This window comes from Calidris pugnax, unplaced genomic scaffold (genome assembly GCF_001431845.1).
Source record: "Calidris pugnax isolate Ruff unplaced genomic scaffold, ASM143184v1 scaffold407, whole genome shotgun sequence".
Taxonomy (NCBI): Eukaryota; Metazoa; Chordata; class Aves; order Charadriiformes; family Scolopacidae; genus Calidris; species Calidris pugnax.
In genome coordinates, this window is record NW_015091179.1 from 529,171 (window position 1) to 549,056 (window position 19,886).

General features: G+C 45.2%; 1 protein-coding gene across 1 annotated transcript in view; it reads right to left on the reverse strand.

Annotated features, from left to right (window-relative positions):
- Positions 1-18,826, reverse strand: part of DNAH1 (dynein, axonemal, heavy chain 1) — a 68,259-nt gene extending 49,433 nt beyond the window's left edge. The window contains exons 1-17 of the mRNA XM_014959406.1: positions 18,617-18,826; positions 17,980-18,052; positions 15,443-15,617; positions 14,782-14,938; positions 14,148-14,280; positions 13,204-13,365; positions 12,408-12,660; positions 10,985-11,142; positions 9,942-10,153; positions 8,425-8,723; positions 7,288-7,438; positions 6,505-6,698; positions 4,941-5,166; positions 4,188-4,307; positions 3,242-3,324; positions 1,957-2,098; positions 735-890 (exon numbers count right to left, since the gene is read on the reverse strand). Coding sequence (XP_014814892.1) covers positions 735-890; positions 1,957-2,098; positions 3,242-3,324; positions 4,188-4,307; positions 4,941-5,166; positions 6,505-6,698; positions 7,288-7,438; positions 8,425-8,723; positions 9,942-10,153; positions 10,985-11,142; positions 12,408-12,660; positions 13,204-13,365; positions 14,148-14,280; positions 14,782-14,938; positions 15,443-15,617; positions 17,980-18,052; positions 18,617-18,826 — 2,904 coding nt within the window. The remainder of the gene's footprint in view (positions 1-734; positions 891-1,956; positions 2,099-3,241; positions 3,325-4,187; positions 4,308-4,940; positions 5,167-6,504; positions 6,699-7,287; positions 7,439-8,424; positions 8,724-9,941; positions 10,154-10,984; positions 11,143-12,407; positions 12,661-13,203; positions 13,366-14,147; positions 14,281-14,781; positions 14,939-15,442; positions 15,618-17,979; positions 18,053-18,616) is intronic.
- Between the last annotated feature and the right edge of the window lie 1,060 nt (positions 18,827-19,886).

The window sequence follows — 19,886 nt, forward strand, 5'->3', positions numbered from 1 at the left end:
CAGTGGAGCTGTGCCTGCAGCGTGTGTGGGGCATGGAAAGCCCTCTCCCCACTTGCCTCTACAGCAGCTCTGGCTGCAGAATGAGGAGATTTTGCTGGGCAGTCCACACACAGTGAGCGAAAGCACACGCTGCACACCACAGTGAAGGAACCACAGAGGGAGACAGGAAGGAATCACGTGAACTCCTCATAGTCAGCAGCCAGACTAGGCTGGATGTGGATAACAGTGATTCATTGGCAGCTGAGCAGCTACAGGCAAAGTGAATGTTTGCAACTATATATATATGGTTGCTTTAGGAGAACACACTACGGTCCCAGCCCCACCAGCTGCCTGCACACCACTACACAACCACTCTCATTCACGCTTATGTGACCACAGTAACAGCCTTGCAGATATTGATGCCTCTGAACTGCTGCTTCCAGAGACTTCCCCATCAAATTCCTCCTCATTAACATCACTGAGATCTGGGTGCGAGCCCCCAAAGTCTCTCACAGAAGTGGCAATATCAGGCCCACAAACAGCCTGCCACATTCACCTGGGATCAGCTCTTCTGCAGCACAGAGGAGGGACGGGGCAGTGTAGGCACTCTACAGACTGAGGAGCCGTTCATCAGATAAACCAAAAGAGCATGAAGGATTCCTTCCCGAGGAACTGTGTCTCGTTATTTGCTCTACCTACAGCCTAGGAGGCCCAACAAAGACTAGGGTCCTGTAGGTACAGGACCTGACACTTACATTAGTAACTTTCATCCCAAAGATTCTCTCCCTGTTGTTGTAGAGAATTGCCAAATTCTGAAGCTCCTTCAGCTTATTCCTGACCTCCCTTGCTTTGTTAGCCAACTCGTGAGCTTGGTTAACATCCACCTGGACGGAAAAGCCACCTACAGTCAGCTGGAAGAGAAAAGGCAGGCATGAGGTGTGGCTCTAAAACCCAGTGCTTCCTCTGGAGATCTCAGCTTCCTGGTGTGTTCTTTGTTGCATTCAAAAGGCAAGATTTTTATGCTCACAATTTCACAATCACCCTCCCACCCCCAAATCCAATTGCACTTCCGTTTAGACCATGATGAAAGTGGCGAGGAGAAGCAATTGGTCAGGTGGTTGAAAGTGCAAATGTGATGACCACCAGCTTTCCATTTTTGTGACAACAGTTGATCCCCAAGGAGTAGGAGCAGCGAGTCTGTACCCAAATTTCTTGCTACTGAATTTATACTGTCATTAGTTACAGAATCAGTGAAATGGCAGCTCTACTAGGTCATTCAGTTTGTTTCCAAGAATTGTTTAACAACACATGTCTAGAGCTTCTCTAATAACTCTCTTGGTTTGTTTTGGTGGTTCTGTTTTGTTTGTTTGGGGTTTTTTTGTTCATTTTTTAATCTAATGTTAGGGAATTACCTTTTTGGGAGGCTATTTCCAAGATAATCTAGGTCCCTGACTACAGCCTAAGATTGCATTTCTTTCCTGCATTTAAAAATTTCTGGTGAAAAATAAAATTCAAACTATTTCAGCAGAAACCAAAGATATCTGAGCTCCAAAACTGCTATTGTTTCAAGGGTCTTTCAGGTGAGATGAGTTCCATGACTGAATGCTGCATTTTCCCCCTTGATGGCAGCAATCACAGGAGATGCTGTGCAGGGAACTGAGTACACAAGAAAGAAAAAGGAGGTCTATGCGTTGCCTGAGCACCAAGGATCGGAACACTGTGCCTTGATGAACACCTTCCCAGTGAAAAATCAGTATTTCTGCAGAGTATTGTCTTTCACACAAAAATGAAACTCTTAATCAAAAGCCCAGCTTCCAATAAAAAAAAATAAAAATGAGGGGGGAGGTTGTTTTTAATTTTTGGTCCAATAATACATTGACCTAAAAACTCATCTGACTAAAATCTCATCTGAAATTTTTCCCCACAAGAGCTTCAAGGGCCCCTTCTCTGGACAATTTATTGTTAGTGGCTTAATACCTCCATGTCTTCCAGTTTGTCTTGAAAGCCATTCTGATCCATGACCTGGATTTTGCGAAATTTGTCTTCATCCTCCAGGTGCTGGAGCCGAATAGCCTCAGTTTGCAGAATTATTTTCTGTGGCCAGTAATTTGCAGCCCACCTGCACTCACATGATATAACAAACAAAACAAAAAAAAAAAAGAAAAAAAAGAAAAGAAGAGGAGAGAGAGAGTTAAGCTTTTTGAGCATATGTTTGAAATGCTGAAAATAACAGCATGAGAAAGCCAACTCCCACCAAACAAGGAAGCTTTACAACAACAGAAACACATGTGGTTTCAACAAAACATTTTTTTCAGCTTTCCTTGTTGATATGCAGCCCTTGTGACTAGGCTATTCAAATGGAGAGGGCTGGGGAGAAGTGGAGGGCCTTTTTAAAAGGAACAAATCCAGCACGTTGCTGAAAAGCTAGGAGACAGCAAAATAACAGTTGGCATCCAGAGGGAATGTCTGTCTTTCAATGTATTCACAAGGAACGGGGGAAAAAAAAAAAAAATGGGGTCAGCGTCTTGGCTTGTGGCTTTTCAGGGCTACTGAAAAAGCCAGTCTCCTGTTAAGCAGGGCAGTGAGGGGCCGGGGTAACCCAGATACAGCGAAGCCCTGGATAGAGAGGCTTCTGCCAGAGCACCCTGGGGAGTGCCACGCAGATACAGGAGTCTCTCTGCAGAGACTCACTCAGGTTGCAGTCGCACTGGACCAAGTCCATGTCATACGAGAGGTGCTTCCAGGGCTGAGCTGCCTTTGGAAGCTGTGTAGCTGTTTTGTGAGCTGACTCTGCTACTGGGGCATTGTCAGGCTCCAATCTGAATGACGTAGCCAAGGATCAAACTAAGAGGAGGCTGCATAAAAAAGAAATGCAGTAACAATAATACAGGGTTCATGTTCCTTCCTAGTTCTAAGCAAACCTAAGTGTGCCTACCTTGGAAGTGTTCATTCAGTTTCAGATACAGACTAAACTGGGTGCTTTGAGACCTTGCAAATGTCTCCAAAAAACCGAGAGAAAAGAGCTTTAATAAGTTAAACAGGTTAATAGCTACCAGTTTGCTTTGCCCCAGGCCAGAAGGCAGCATGAACCCACGCTTCTTCTCTATAAGCTTCGTTTCAAGAATTCAGTGCTCATATAGCCTGAGAGGCACTTAAAAGTTCTGCTGGAGCCCCTGACAGACACAGAGCCCCTGAAGCACCAAGGGTGGTAATTGCTGCAAAGTGTCCCACTTTGGCAGTGGGAGAAAAGCCTTGTGCTCACATGTCATTGAAATCTTCTTCGGTCAGATTGTAAAGGAATTCCTCCATGACCTTGTAATCTTCCGTGACTTCACGAATCAGTTCCTGCATGGGGCGAGAGAAAAGAGACAAAAAAATAGACACCTTTAGACCATACCGATTCCGACTCTCTGGTGTATACCTCATTTTCATGAGGTGCCTTTGAAGGGTGTTAGTCACACAAGCTTAATGCCATGTAGGCTGCTTCTCTGCTGTGTGAACAGTGGGAATGGATTTACAACCCCTTGTTCTGCGAACGATCACGCCATCATCACCCTCTGTTCTATCTGAATGAAAAGAAGTGTGACCTAGTGGATAAAGTGCCGGCCAGAAATTGAGTGTTTGGGGTTATCCTCCAGGTTCCTTCCTTGACATGAACAAGTCAGTTTACAGCTTGATGCCTTTGTTCCCCATTTGTTCACCAGGAGAAGACGTACACTTCAAATAACTTTGAAATATCTCGGCACTAAAATGTACTATTAGAAGAAATGCATTAACAGCAATATAAGCATTTGATAGCAGAAATATTTTCCTGAAAACAACATTCATTTTTAGGAGACAGGTATTGGGTACACAAATGCAGAATGGATGATGAAGGTAGCAAAAAGCATACATAAGTCTTTTAGGTAAGATTTGTAACTGCTATTTTGTTTTGCATAGATATTTAAATTCATGATATGTGCATTTAAAAATACAAATCTTAAGAATTACAAAAATAGAAAGCCAGGAATCTTATGGCCTTGCATACATAGACATCCGAGCAAAAAAAAATTACAAAAACAGAAAGCCAGGAATCTTATGGCCTTGCATACATAGACATCCAAGCAAAAAAAACTGGAGTTCTGCTTCTGAGACACCACACATTGCATTGACACATTTCCTCCTCACTTCCCTTGGTGTTCCCTGTCTGTAAGGGGAGCTTGTCCTACCTCCTGCACAGCCAGCTGCTCGGGGACTCCCTTCATCCACTCCCGCAGCTCCGCCAGCTCCTCAATAGTGTTTGGTTTCTCGTGCATTTTGCGGCTGACAGATTCATAGGCACCACAGATCTGCAGGAAGACACAGCAGAGGAAAGACAATCAAAAAGTCATTAATTGCTAACGGGCAAACAGGAAAACCTGCCATGATCCACCCGCTTCCCATTCTGAAGGTGGTCTAAAGTGATGAGCACATGGTCCTGTTCCATCTTTTTCTTTCCACAGTCTTTCTCCATCCACCTCATTTGAGCTCAAATGGAATGAGACTGGTAAAAAAAAAGGAAGAGGAACCACAGGTATGTGGTTGAAATGATGACAGTAAGAGATTGGGACAACCCTCTGGAAGATGCAGTTGTCCATATTCATTATCCTCAGAGGAAGCAGAAGGACCTTCCAGTTGTCTAGCAGGCAGATCTTTTCTATCCAGATTTTTATAAGATGGTAGGTCTTGAAGACTTTCATCTCAGGAGATACAGCTTTCAGGCACATAATTTTTTAAGTATATTTAATACTTGATTTGGTTCAGTCGGCGTATCTCCCTTCTAGTTGGTTTTTTTAACTAATCACTCCAATGCAATCTTTAAAATGTCCCTACTAATGTGGCCTCAGTTGATGTCTTTTGGCCGTTTCACAAACACAGCAACTTCAAAAGCAGAAGGACTACACAAGACACGGACAGATAATCTGTTGAACCAGGTAACTTACATCCTCCACCTGCAAATGGAGGTTTTCAGCCAGTATGTCCAATATGGAAGTGGCAAGTGCTTTGTATTTTTCGGACAGATTTTGCTTAACAACTTCTATGCTGACATGGAAGGGACCAATGACAATAGAACTAGGTACAGTGTTGTCCAGGTTCTCCTTTTCAGCCAAGTGCATGTTTACTATATCCATCACCTCCTGGGCAGGTGGACATTGCTCTCTGTACTCTCTGCAAATAAAAACACCAACAAAAAAGGTAACGTAGACTTTAAGATCATTTGAACATCCAGGCTGTTTGCAGGACGTCCAGATGTGTCTGCCCAAAGAATCAAGACATGAAATTAATAATGAGTAAGTTTACAGTTATTAAAACATGCATCAATTTGAATGCATACGACTTTCTGTGAGCACAGACTGAAAGGGTACCAACACCTTCTAGACTTTACAACCAAAGATATGCCCACGTAGAAGTGAGGAGTGTTTGTACCACAGTCAAGTACATGTGTGCTAGCTTTAACTGAGCACGGGAAGCTATGGCAGCAAAGACATCCCATCTAAAGTCCATCTATTTGAGTGACCAGCCTGCACTGAAAGCTCTGCTTAAGTGTCTTCACTGCTATGGTTACCAACACCAAGCAGAGAAAACCAGGCTGCCAATGCCTACCCGTGCTGCAGTTACACCCACAAAGCAGCATAGATAGGCCCCCAAGTTTCAGAAGACATGTAGGAGAAGAAATGGAACTGGTAGGTAGCTGAGGAACATTACTGGGGAGCAATGGAAGGGACAGACTCAAACCTATGATGGGTTTTAGAGTGTGGAGTGGAATAAGAGCACATAATATTTTAGCTGCAGAAAAGAAGCAGAAGAAAGAGATGAAAGAGCTAATAAGGCAAGAGGAGGAGGAGAGACAAAAGTGAAAATACTGGTGTAAAAAAGTGCAAGATCCCCAGGCACCTTAGGGGAGGGCAAGCACTTCAGTGTGTTCTGGGAAGAGACAGGAATTTGTCAGATGGGATTTGTAAATTTATTAAGCTGGAATAACAAAAGAGAAGAGGGGCTTCAGTCCCACTGTTTGGAGAAAATGTGAGAACCTAAAAAGAAGAGCATTAAAGCAACAAAGGCTAAAGGACAGAGTAGGTGCAAGGAGTTTTGGCAGTGAAAACAATGCGGCTGAAACAACAGAAAACATTACTTTCTACAGAATGTTATCAGCCTGAACAGATGCTATTTGAAAGAGGTCGGAGTCAAGTATGCTAACTGGATTTTCAAACAGGATGAGTCATTTTTAGGGCCATTAATATCTCCAATTACACTTGCAAACATGACAGGAATGTGACTGCTGTCAGAGGCAGGAAGAAATTCTCACTGCCACCACCAGTGTCCTCTAAAGCATGGACCATTGCCCGCGGCTGAAGGCTGCCTCTGATGGATGCCTGATCTCACACCTGAGGCATTTGCAGATTTGTGGTCTCAGAACAGATCCCACACTCTCACGCAAATCCACACAACAGCTTCTGAAAAGGCTTGCCATTTGGGTTAGAGATGGCTTTGTCAGAAGCCACTTACCTTAGGAAGAACTCGAGGTCATTGTTATTTAGCTCTAAGAACTTCTCATATCTCTTGCCATAGGCTTGGAGAGGGATGAGTGCCTTTCGAATGGCAGATCGCACAGTCTCACGCAGCTCTTCCACTTCTGGCTCATGCAAGCCCACGGAGTCCAGCAAGGGTGTGTCTGTGATAAGCATGTTCTGCAACACATACTGGAAGAGGAAGAAGAGGGGTCTTTCAGGACTAGCAGACCTAACCATGACTCCTCAGGAGAGGGGCAAGACAATCACTAGTGGCACCTTTGGGAAGTCATGCAGTCCATCCTCCTACCTTGTGTGAGGAACTGTTTTATGAGTTTTATGCTGCACCCCCAAAGGAAGAGGATCTAGGGAGACAGGTCTTTGACAGCAACAGGCAGAAGGATGCATACGCAGAAGAGATCTGCACCAGACTGACAGCACTGGAAAAAGTGCCATTTCCTTTATGAGTGTGCTTTTACCAGCTGCCGTGCACTTCGGGCAACCAGGCTGCTTAGGACATGTCTCCACAGAAGGTGCAGCACCAAAGTTTGCTTTGATAGAAACCACATAAAATAGCCACAGTGCTGGGGAGCTTAAAGAAATCCCGTCAGAATGGAACTGCATTAGCACAGTCCTGTGCCTAAATTAATTTAACTGGATTCCTAACTACCTACTTCTGCAACTGTCCCCCCTCAGCACAAGCTCAGGGGTGTCTATGCCAAGCTGCAATGCACTGAGGAGACTTTCACAGCTTTGTCACTGTTGACACTGAAGAGCTCACCTTCTCCAGCTGCGGGACAGTGTGAGTCACCAGGATTCCCTCATCGAACAGAGAAACGAGGGACTTCTCAAAGCTCTCCACAGGGGGGCTGAAGTGAACACCGCTGCTGTCTAGCACAAGGTCTGTTAGAAAGAGTGGATTCCTTTGAGGCCTGCAGTGGGAAGAGATAAGGAACAGGGATGCTTTTTGAGACAATGGCTCACAACTATATTGCTCTGGAGCCTATACTAAAATGCCTACTGGACAGGGAAGGAAAGCAGAGGAGAGGAGGACTGTCCCATACAGTTGAAGGTATGAAACACCGGGCTCTGAATTTACCACTAATGACATAAAGACATTAAGAACTCTTGTCTATCAAAGGTGAAGGAAATGTCAATCGTGACACAGCAGGATCCCCAAAAGCCATAACCTGATGTTGAGAACTGGAGCTGCTTTACAGAAAAATTCTAGATGCTCCTCAAACCAGGCGTTCAGCATCTCCAATATACTCTTAAAATTCACCTTCCAGAAGCTATATGCAATATCTCCCAATCTTGTATGTTACCAGCTGAAATCAGTGTCAAGAGTTCTGCTGATTTCAAGGCAAAAGGCAGGGTTTTTTCATTCTCTTCCCATTTTCAATTTCTAAACCTTCCTTTTTTAATACCACGAAAGACAGAAATCCTTAAATCAATACTCAATGGAAGAAAATTCTAGGCACTCTGACAACCTGAATTTTGTATTCTTCAGAGATCCTAAGCCAGATCCTATTCCTGAGGTTTAATCCAAGAACAGAATTAACCAGCCATGCCTCCTGGTATTCTTCTTCCTGGCCTCCAGGAAAAATAGCACGCAGTAATTATTTGCTCCCCTGAGAATGCTGGAAGTGGCTAATCTTTAGAAGAGCATGTCAAAGTAGCAGACCTTGGTTCTGATGGGCTGCCTCATAGCACTAACAGCAACTTGAAGTCTGTACTAGCAGAGCAGCCAGCTCTCTGTCATTCTTCCATACTCAAGCAAAGGTCTCAGGTGGAGGACTGGGGAAACAGCCCGGCCTAAAGCTGCAGTGCAAAGCTTGCTTCCAAAAACAGTAATTAGAAAGACAATGGCACCACACTTTTTTGCTCTTTCCACCCTTTTTTCCTCTCCCTTCCTTACCTGTAGGGACTATTGATGAGGTCATCTCCCCATTCCATGTCCTGTGAGCAATTCAGGATACCATGGCAAGCATCCAGCAAAAGCTGGGTGAAGCTGATCAGCGAGTTCTGGACCAGATACCGCACCGAGTCCTGAAGCATGAATTTGATGCGTGTCATCAGCTTCCGCAGTTTGGACATCAAGTAGACTTCCCAGTGGCTCTGCTCCAGGTTGTACCAGTCCTTGCCTGCATGTCTCAGGTTGCTCTTCACTGCAGTCGTTAGGGTATTGATCCAAGCATCCTTGAGAAACGTTTGAACCTAAGGCAAAGAAAAAAGGCAGACTGTGGAGCCCTCCAAGGGCTGGTGGGAAAGCAGTATGGCAAGGTCAGCCACTAGCTGGGACTGCTGGGCCTGTCTCTGCTGTGAACAGCAACACTTCTCTCAGCTGTGGCAGCTGAACAGTAGCTCTCAAACCCATGCACACACACGTGGCATCTGAGCCTGGCCATACATCTTCACTGAGAAAACACCTACAAAAAGAAAGCCTGATAGTATAAAAGCAGGAGTGCTCTATTCTTTCCATACACAGTGTTTCCTTTTTGTTCTCTTTTCTATAGCGCCGTATCACTGAAGCTGCTGGTGCCAGGGTCCCTCATAAAAGTTGTGTGGATGGTGTGGTGAGCAAGTAAAGGACAGAATATTATCTTCTCTTGACAAGCGAGGAGAAAGAGGGGAAGAAGCCAAGGGCGGAAGCAGTCTGCAGCATTTTAATTTATTAAAATACCACCAAGTGTCACTTTTGCTCCACAGGCAGCTGCTGTTTGTGCGCAATAAAACAGCCTCAGTCCCTGAGTGGATGACAGCACTGCCCAGCTGAAACAGCGTGGGACTGGGAAGGACCAGCACATGTCCTCTGCCACTGATTTACTGTGCAACCCTCTGCAAGCTACTCCCTGTGGCTACATCCAGGGTGCAAAGTGCTGCCCTCATTTAGAGGGCATGAAGATCTTCTGGCGAGAGTTACCACAGAGTTGCAAATTTTTGTCCTAGTCTGTCTGCTGGTGTTGCAAGCACAGTCATTTAATTAAGTACATAAAGAACATAGAGTGTAGAAAAGCATTATTCCCATGAGTGCTTCAGGAAGAATCAAAGCTCTTGTGCCTTGCAGCTGGAGGGATGAGGAAATGAAAACAAAAAAAAAAATGGCAACTTTTGAGTGCCAACCAGGACTGTTACCTGCATGAAGACCAGGAGGAGGAAAGAGGGGCTGTAGCCCTATGTGGCCACTTGTTCAACATATGACTAACAGCACAGTCAACATATTAACTAGGGGGCTACAGCTCTTTCAGCCCATTCTCCCCACATCCCAATAAATTTGACATGCACAAGCAAATTCCTCCCTGCCCCACCAACAACATCTCCTTTGAAAGCTCATCCATTTCCAGGGAATCTATCTGCAGCTGCTGCATCTGTCTAATACACCCTGAGAGCTCTGCTGGCTGCTCCATGTGTTCACCCCCATCTTCCTCCACTCACCTGAGTGAAGGTTTGGGTCTGGATCTGTTCAAACTCTTCCAGGCAGACATGGCTGGCTAAAGCCGAGTTAAACAGAGACATGGTGGCTACCTTGTTGCACTCATCTTGCACCTGTGTAAGGAGAAGGATGACTTCTGGCCTGGTCAGGAGTGAGAAAGAGTTGAAATATGCTTGTTGTTCATCAAATGGATAGTCTGGGATACAGATGAGTCCTGGCACCAAAAAAAAAAGAACACATTACTGCCTGCAACAGTCATCCCAACCTCTGTTTTAGAGGAAGAGTACAGCTCACTTTGGGACAGTGTTTGTGAAAAGGACTCTCCCCTGAAGCACAGGGCATACCATATAGCAGTTTCAGTAGATGACTAGATGAAAGAGAGAGCCTCTGCTCTGCAACAGACTTTCTGCAGCCTCCCATTACAGGCTAAGGGACTGTCTTGGTGCCTGACCTTTCTTAGGCTCATCAAATTCCCATGAGAAAGAAGATGGGACTTGTGGAATCTTCCCACTGAGGCTTCAAGGCACAGCTGAGTCATCTCATCTGTGAGAGGCCACTTGTGAACCACCTCAAGGCATTCCAACATTTGGAAGATCAAAGTCCACAGAACACACACACATCTCCACCCCCTTTTACTGTGGTCATTTTCCTCCAGTTCATAACTGTAAAAGAGCCTGAGCCCCATTTCACACCTGAGGTATGCCACAGCTGAGCGCAGCAAAGGGAAGGCAGCCAGCCCCAGCACAGTGCCTAACGAGAGGCAGTTAAGCTAATTACACTGCCACACACTTGGTGCCACTAAGGGTACACTTGCACAGTTACTGCTGCTTAGCTGATGGATGGTAATGTGTTATACTGAGGTAACATGAACATGCAAATACACCCTAAAAAAACAGCAGCCATACTCACAATTCTCATATGATCTCCTTATGAGTCTTAATCATTAACATGAACCTGAGAGTTTCTACAGCAGAGCACCAGTCCTATCAAAGGCAAGAGGTCCTATACCCATGTCAAGTTCAAACTGCTTCACTGTGTCCTGTACCTTTCTCTGGTACTGCCTCCTCCTCTTTGTCTGGCAGGGTGACATAAGAAAACGTCTCGGGTTTGGAACTGACGACTCTGTCAAAGCTGAGCCTGTTCATGGTGCGTTCATAGTCCAATCTCACTTCTTTCTCCAGGCAGCACATACGGTCTAACACCCTGTTACAAGACATGGAAACAATGATCATCCACAGTGTTCGAGCAGAATTCCGTCTGTAGCTTTACTGCAAAACCCACCTTTCACTCCCTGCCCTCCTGGATTTGCTAGCCCAGAAGCTCAGCTCCCACTGAACACATTGGGAGAGCTGTGCAGACAATGAAGCAGCCAGCAAAGCTCTCAACTGGAGATTTAATGACAGAGGCAAGTGGGGACACAGGACTAGGACTGCAGTCTTCTCAAATGCCTATTCAGATCAAAGCAAAATCTCCAGTGCAGGGGGAGAACCACTACAGAGGGGAAGGAAAAAAAAAACCAAAACACCCAAGAACTGAGGAAGATAAATGGCATTTCTGGAAAAGTTGGGCTATTTGAGCTGTCCTCCCAACTGCCTCCTTCTGAACACCTCTTGAAATCAGTCTCCTCAGCCAAAACTTCTGTGTATAAGTGCTGAAACCCTGCTCTATTTGCCCTGGGAAATCATCATCTTTCACCTCAAGCAGGCAGAGCGCTTTTCTTTATACCTCTATTTCTGCTCACAAACAGAGACTAATTACTCTGCTACTCTAGTCTGGCTGGCAGACCATGCAGCCCTTCACACCTTCCTGTCTCTGAGCAGGGCAATCAGTCATGGCTGATTCCCAGTGACACCACCAATGGCTTATGATTCATCAGCCCAGGGACTCTTAAAACGCATTCCTGATATGAACTGCATCTCAAAGAGACACTCAGTTATATCCAGGTGGAGATCTCCTGTTTTGTTTGCTTCACCCTGTGTAGACATTTTGATTTGTTTTAGCAGCTGTTAATAGGTAGAAGACTCACCAGCAGACAACATCCGCTTCTGGAGACAGCTGGTGGTTTGCAGATCAATTCAGCAATGACTGATCTGTTCCCTGAAAGCCCAGGGAGACAGCAAGGTCAACCATGCCATTTCTGTCTAACCTTCCTGCTGTTGAAGGCCATTTAACTGCAGGTGTAAGCATGGCTCAGAGGATCTACATATGAAGTATGTCTCCTTCATCCAGGAACACTGACAGATCACCCATCCTGTACGTGTGTCCATGGGGCACTTGTCCTACCTACTTCTGATGACACTCTGGGCAAGAGGGTGGTGTGCATGTGCAAAGGCTGGAAGGCAGATGAGATCCATCTTGGATGCTCAAGATCTGCCTCCATTGCCACTTGCTTTGTAGCTCTATGAAGTCCTACAATGTTAATGGACTGAATGAAGGCTGAGACTCCAGACATGTACTTGACGTTTTACCTCATCTCCATGTGTGGTTTGGGAGCACACATAGCCAACAGCTTCATTTTCTGCAGGCTCTTCTCACTGATGCTACTTAGTCCATCCGTGGGCATGCAGTCCACGTACAGGTGATACAGTAGCAGCGCCTGTGTCTTCTTACGCAAGCTGTTGGCAGAAACTACCCGCTGTGCAAACACCTGGGGATCTTCAGCCAGAAACAGCAGGAAAATTCGTGGCACCCAGTACTGGCATGACAACAATGGGGCTCTTCCTGGGAAATGAAAGTAAAGCTTACAAGAGTCTACAGGGAAAACAAAACTCAGAATAGCTTGCAATGCTGAAAGCAGCTTTTGGATGGACAATATAATTGGGCTGTCTTACTGGAGATTAAAATGAGGGACAAAAGCTGAGGACAGCAGGAGACAAGGAGCATTAGCTGAATTAGCAGCATCTTCAAACTATTTCAGGAGGGGAGTACTTCGTCTTAATCTGTCCACATTCCCCCTCAAAATGGCATTGTCCCAGAAAGAGCATCATTTAACTTTTCTTCAAGGCAAGAAAGATGGGAGACAGAGAAAAAAGAAAGGTATCTCCAAATGGAAGGCCTCAAATAGGTTGTCAAATCAAGGTTTGGAGTTCTCTCTGCTGGAGGTTTTTCCAGACAGGTTAAATAGACATGTGTCAAGAGTCATAACAGGGAGAGGAATTAAATGACTTCTTGATGTCTTTCCCATTTCTACCTAGGACCAGCGTGGGTAATGGACGGGCTCTCAGAGTATATGCCAGGTCCCAAAAGGCCTGACTCGAAACACACCTTCTGGAGTTATTCCTCCATTGAGGATGGGTCTCCCCTCTTCATCCCGCACCAGCCCATTCTCATCTGTTTTATGGACCAAGTAGAGCTCTGTTTCCTTGTCATAATCCAGAACACCAACATCAATCCACTTGTAGATTAACTTCTGGCTTTTGGGGTCCTCTGAGAGAATCAAGGATTAAAACAGGGTTAGTCCATTCTCCTGGAGGCTACAGCAAATGGACTTTCCTGATCAGAGTGGTGACGCTACAGTTAAATCCATTTACTAGTTTGAATTGAGGTCAATCTCACATAATTTCTGCTGTGATCAACTAAATAATGAGCTCAAGTCTTACAGTTTAGTATTTCCGACTGTTTGCACACACCAGAGCACTCCATTTTTAACCTTTTTACCTCTGTGAGTTCCCTGTTGGACAATCCTCCCACCTCCTGCTTCAGGCACTCCCCCTCACTTTTTGAAGCCATAGTCTTATATTTGGGTCCCGTATGCCCCTACATACCTGGGGACCCCTCTGCCTCCCAATTCCTTCACCCCTGGATCCAGGACCCCTCATTACCCACAGGGGTTCTGTGGGGATCTCATTCTCCTTTCCCATGTGCAGCTCCAGCCCTGTGTTGCTCTCCACAGGAGCCCTCGTTCTTCTAACTGGGAGTGGGTGTAAACCCCTGTGCCTTCTCCCCCCATCTATTATTTCTCTGGGTCATTCCCAGGGCATCTAACTCTGAAATGTTCTGAGGCTACTTCTAAAAAAGTGGAAACAGTCAGTCCAGGGCAGCACTACCAGCTGTTGAGATCCCTGGTCTCTGGCTCTGCCTGCCTGTGCCTGGGGAGAATGAGTTATTGCTTTTCTGCTATTCAGGGCTGCATTCATCAGAATCTACGTGTTCCCTTCTGCTGAACGGGCCTGTAATTGCTAGCATTGCCTCATTCATTCAAGCTTTACCGTGTCCTAGTACATCATCTGTAGGTAAAAGTGCTTTTCCAGGCACTGGCTTTCTATCATGAGATCCTGGCTCTAGTCCTAGCGAGATCCACTCTTCTGGAGTTCGACAGTCATAGTCTTCATTGTCAAATATCTAGAAAGCCAGGAGATGAGTGAAATTAACTCATATTTCAGAGAGAAGAAAATACGTGATACAAAATTTCATGAGAGGAAAACTAATATGTGGTTCCTAAGTGGGCTGTGAAAAGGGAAAACACTCCAGGTACAAACATTTTGCTCAACAATCTTCTCCCAAACAGCAATATTTCTACCTCCAGCTCTCTCCTAGGGAGCTAAGATCACCACCTGAAGAGGTGTCACACAATAATACTGCTCACTACTGCATCTAGAAGGAAACATGAGACAATACTTTTTATATGGACATACAAATGACAATGAGGACTATCAATTGTGTTGAAAGTTGCGGGCACCCTGCAGAAGATGCTCAGCATCTTGTAGAGATCCTTCAGGGCCCAAACATGCTCTGAAGCACTTCCTTGTTTTATCACTTCTTGTATCAATGATGGCTAAGTGTCCTGCAATTCTCAGAAACATCCTGGGGCATATGCAATGAGAGATCACAAGTGGCTCTTACCTTTAACGGGAGGTAGATGGGAAAGACAGGATCTTTCTTCTCCTCAATAGTTGGCATATTGTCAAGATTGTGGTGCCTTGGCATCAGCTGATTGGAGTCTATCCCCTCGTTGGCTAAGAGCTGAGCAATATCAAAGGTGAGATATAGCCGTCTTCTCCTGTTTGGAATCAGATGGGGAAATAACTACTTAATGCACCTTTCTAGATGCATGGGCTCCCATGCCTACAACTCCACTTTTTGATCATGCACCCCTACCAGTAAAAAAGTTTTTGAGTGCACATCACATACACGTATATTTCTTCATATATATAATAGAATAGTTCTGTTGAAAGGGACCTACAACGATCATTCTAGCCCAATTTACAAATTATATACATGTACTATTGTACTAATATATTATGCACACTATAGAGCATAAAAAAAACTAGAAATCAAAAAAAGATGAGAAAAAGATGAAATAAATACTCTTTACAAAAATACATTCTTCCTGCATCCCAGTGGATTGTCTTGTGCACTCCCTGTGATGCACATGTTACACTTTGGAGACCACTGCCCTACAGTATAATATTTTCCTAAAGATTTTTGACATGTCATGTCTTGAAAGCAAAAAATCTGCTATGTCCAATCCATAATGATGTCTAGGCACCTTCTGGTTACTTACTTCTCTACCTCCATGTTCCGAGAGCATTGCCCTGGAAGCCTTTGGAAGGCAATTTGCACTTTGGGTTTAAATGATTGTACTGGGAAATCTGACTTGATGAGGTTCTCGGTGGTTGGTCCAATCACTTGCTCATCCAGGACACTTCGAAAATCCTCAGGTACCTTGAAGGTTGTGACTAAGAGACAAAGAGAAACACAGGTCTGAAACCACCAGACGTCACTCTGCTGTGCATTCACACACACTGTGACTGTGCTGTCTCCTGTGTTGTCTCCAGAAGTCACTTCACTAGATTTGTGAAAGAAATCAAGCAGACATTGAATGGGAAACAGAAAGGAATCCCAGAATTACTGTCATGCACCTTATTAAAAGGTAGGGCACTGACCTGGCTCTAAGGAGCTCTGTTCTGTTGTAGCTTTGCTACAGACTCTCTAGATGATCATGGGCAAGTTCCTGTCTCTAGCGCACAGCTTCCCTCACTCTCAGAGAAGGGTGGGATTCCCCTGCCTTCCTGGGGTGCCCCGTGACCAAGAGTCAGTCATAGGTGGAAGAAACTCGGTCAAGATGGTGATAAAGAGCTTATGAATATTGCAGGAGAGAACAAGCTGCTCGGGTCATCTTTAAGTGGTGAAGTCCCCATTCACACCTTACTTGGGGCAAACCTCTCCTCAGTTTTTGCTTAAGCAAACCTCCCACTCACATCAGCAATGGTGTGAGGGAAAAAAAAAATCAAAAAAAAAGAAGGAGTTAAACAGCTAACAATCTCACAATTTGGCCAAATGTTTTGAACGGAAATTTGGACTAAGCAAAAAGTATACATTTCCAAGAATTGGCTGAAATTAAACCATGTCATTTACCCCATAAATAAACCAAACTGTTTATATTGCTAAACAAGCTGCAAATAATAGAACAGCAGCAAACTGGGAATTTGAAGCTTAACCTAAATTAAGTAATTGCATACAAGCTTTAAAAAGCACTATTCCCTAGATAGAGCTTAGCATTGAGATAAAAATAGATTTTGGCTGAACAAGAGCTTTTCATTTGATGAACTTTCACACTTCACCAAGGAGAAACTTAGGGGTTTGGCTCGTAATCGGGTATCTTGGATGTCAAGCTTTGGACCAATCCTTCACCCTGCTCCATGTGCTTCTGCTTGCACCACGGACACGACCCCCTGATTTCAAAGCAATTGTATAGAGCAGCCAATATGCTGAAGCCAGGCATGTTTCTGGATGATCAGGTACCGAAAGGGTCCTCTCAGAGGTCATTCCCTTGCTCTTCTTAAATGGTCCCCAACACAACCCTTGTAGCTGTACATTGTCTGCTTAGGGACTGAAGGAAAGAGCTGCTGAATTGGCTCCTCTCTCTTAGGAAAGGCACCTAGCCTGGAATAAATATCATTCTAAACATTTGCTTTGTCCACACCATCATGCATGTTTACAATAATTTCAAGCAATCCCTAAAATGCAGAGGGTTTACTACAGTTCCTTTAGCCTCATGCATATCTCTTGCTTGGGGTCCTTACAGAATGGCCCTGATTTATATTTGTTGTCAGGGAGCACAGCTGTTCCAATTTTGTCACTTCATTGTTGCAAAATCCATGGCACCATCCATTATGGCACTTTGTGCACTATCAACTATTTATGTCAATACTTAGCGTTTCATTTGCATTTACATTTCCAGCTTGATAGCTTCTTCCCCCTTGAAGAAGCAGCAGATCATAAATAGAGATCTGTCTCCACTTGTTAGGGATGAGTCTAGCTTGTCAAGATTCACTTGAGGATGCAGTCATTTGTCCTCACTCATGAAAATAAATGTCACTTCTAAGCACAGGAAGGTGGTATATATAGTTACCATCTTTCTCTAAGACTAAAATCCTCTCACATGCACACTTTCACCCACTGCCAGCCTGTGATCCATATCCCCAAGAGTGCTCTGGGGCCAGGAGAGGGCTGGCAAACCTTTCAACCACGCTCTGTTCCTATATTTGAGCATCCCTGATAATACAAGCTCTTGCAGCAGGTAGGACCAGCAGCTCTGTACACCCAGAGGCGCCTTGCATCGAGGGAGAACAAGCCGCTCTGGGGCATAGCTGGATCCAAAATGATTAAATGAGAAAGAACCACAATTTTGACTATAGGTACCTAGATTCTGAGTACAGCTCTCACAGGTAGGTCCCATTTTCACAGGAAAGGAGCACTGCTAGCTCCAGATGCAATGATGCTCTCCTGGCATAGGGCCTGTGGGCCCAAACTCCCATAGGCAGCAATGCAGTGTACTCTGAACCCTGGGGGCAGTAGAAATCCAGGAGAAAAAGGAGCATGGTTTTACCACCCAGTCAGACCACTTTGCTCCACCTCTAAATTCACTTTTCATGGGACATTCAAGTAGCTCAGCACCATTCCTGGCACCGACAGCAGAATGAAAGCAGAGCACTAACCTGGAGTCATCAGCCTAGTTCCCAGCACGCTCACTATAAACTATCGTAGAAGTTATAGCCCCTTTTCCTGCCACGTCACGTTTCCTCTTGGTATATTTACCTTTAGGAGTGTGCTGCTCAAGGTCCGCCTGCTTTAGCAATGCATGGTACATTTGGGGGCCAGGACAAACATCCTGAAATGCAGCAAGGGAAGTATCAGAGATAACAAAGCACAGTTGTAGCACAGTGGAAGGGTGGGTTACAGAGGTCCAGAGATAAAGGGAGACTGTAAGACCAACTTCACCAGAGCTTTAGGGACAGTTCAGACTGTGAGTAATGGTCAGAAAAGGTTCAAAGAGGCACATATACCTGGAAACTTCAGTTCAATGCACAGAGAGGCAGGGGGTTTGTCAGCTCAAGATGTGGGTTGGGGGCGGATTAGGCAGGCAGGCATGAGGATTTTATTTCGAAATATCACCTGCAGTCAAACCACATGCCTGCCCTACCATGCTGGCATCCTAAACCCAGGTGATAGCCCAACAGCAATAGCCCTGGCCACCGAGGAAGGCAGCACAATTACGATCAAAAAGAGCCTTATGGCTTCATTTTGTAAGGGTCAAGGTCTTCCACAAAGGCCTCTGATCAAAATGAATTGCTAAGACCTGGGTGAAAGGCTATATTTCTCCATACCAGGTGTATTATAGGTCTTTCCATTTTAGAAGGACAGTGGTAGAAAAAGAATTGCTCTTTGCACTTACCCTTGAGACGTTGGAGGCTCCTGGAGTGAGGACATCATAAAATGTCTTTTGTCTAAAGGACGAGTATTTTCTTGGCCTCTGGTTGCAGCTATCAGGAAGCAACAAACTTGTTCCTGGAGTGCAGTCCCAGCCTGAAGCCTCATTGTTGGTATCAGGAGGCTTGGGGCTCATACCCAGAGAATTCATCAAATCCTTCTTTGCTTTATCCATCTTAGGAGAACAAATGCTGCGATCCAACCCTGGGTTTGCTGGAGTGGAAAGACATTGAGCCAGTTAAACACTTTATCTTTGGCACTCCTCCACACCCTCCCACCACGCTGGATAGCGTTGACTCGCTAAGATGAGTGGGTAACAAGGTAGGTTCCATCCCCTGCTTCGATACCAAGTGCTGCCTTTGTGACCTGGGAGCCATCGGTCTCACGCGGGTGACTCGATGGCTCACTAACCCTGGGGAAAGAGAGCGCTTTATTACTCCAGATGGATTTTGGAGGGGGAAAATCCAGCAGCGTGCACATGAAAAGCTGCTTTCCTGAAGCAGCAGGGGCTTCCCGGATCTGTGGCAGCAATCAAAAGGCTGCCAGGAGAATTTGAGTAAACTGGGACTACAAGAGAAGTGCTACTTTTGCTCTACCCAGATCCCTCAAAAACTCTGTCACACTTGACTCCGGTGGGAGTAGGGTACAACCTAGATACCAACACAGCTACTCCCAGGTGTAGCCTGACTCTTTCATTTAAATAATTCAGGAGAGATGCTTAAGCATCGCCTAACGAATATTAAAATATAGCCAGAAGCTCCCCTCTCTCTCTTCCTGCAGGGGATATTTTTGCTGGTGATCTCAGCTCACAAATAATTTCTACTCTTCCACCTTGGGAGACGCGAGTCCAGGCAAATATCACAGCTGTACGGCTTCAATTTATAAAAACCTTCATGCACTGAGATACTAATTAAGAGCAGCCCTCGGACTTCCGGCACGATGATAATGCAACCCTTGATTTTAGGCTTGTCTAAACACAGAGATGACTACTGTAACTAATTAGTACAGCTAAAGTGACACAAGCCCCTCCAGCCTGCACACACATGCGCCGATGTAATGATGTACACATACCCGTATAGCTTATTCCTATAAATTATGAGTCAAAGCTCTCCGTGGTGTCTCTCAAGGCTACTCCGAGTGCAATACAGCTTATTCATCAATTCCCACTCAGGGCTAGACCCAGACTCCTCATCCAGCCCTACCTGACTAAGGGTCTGTGTCCCCTACCCCTGCTG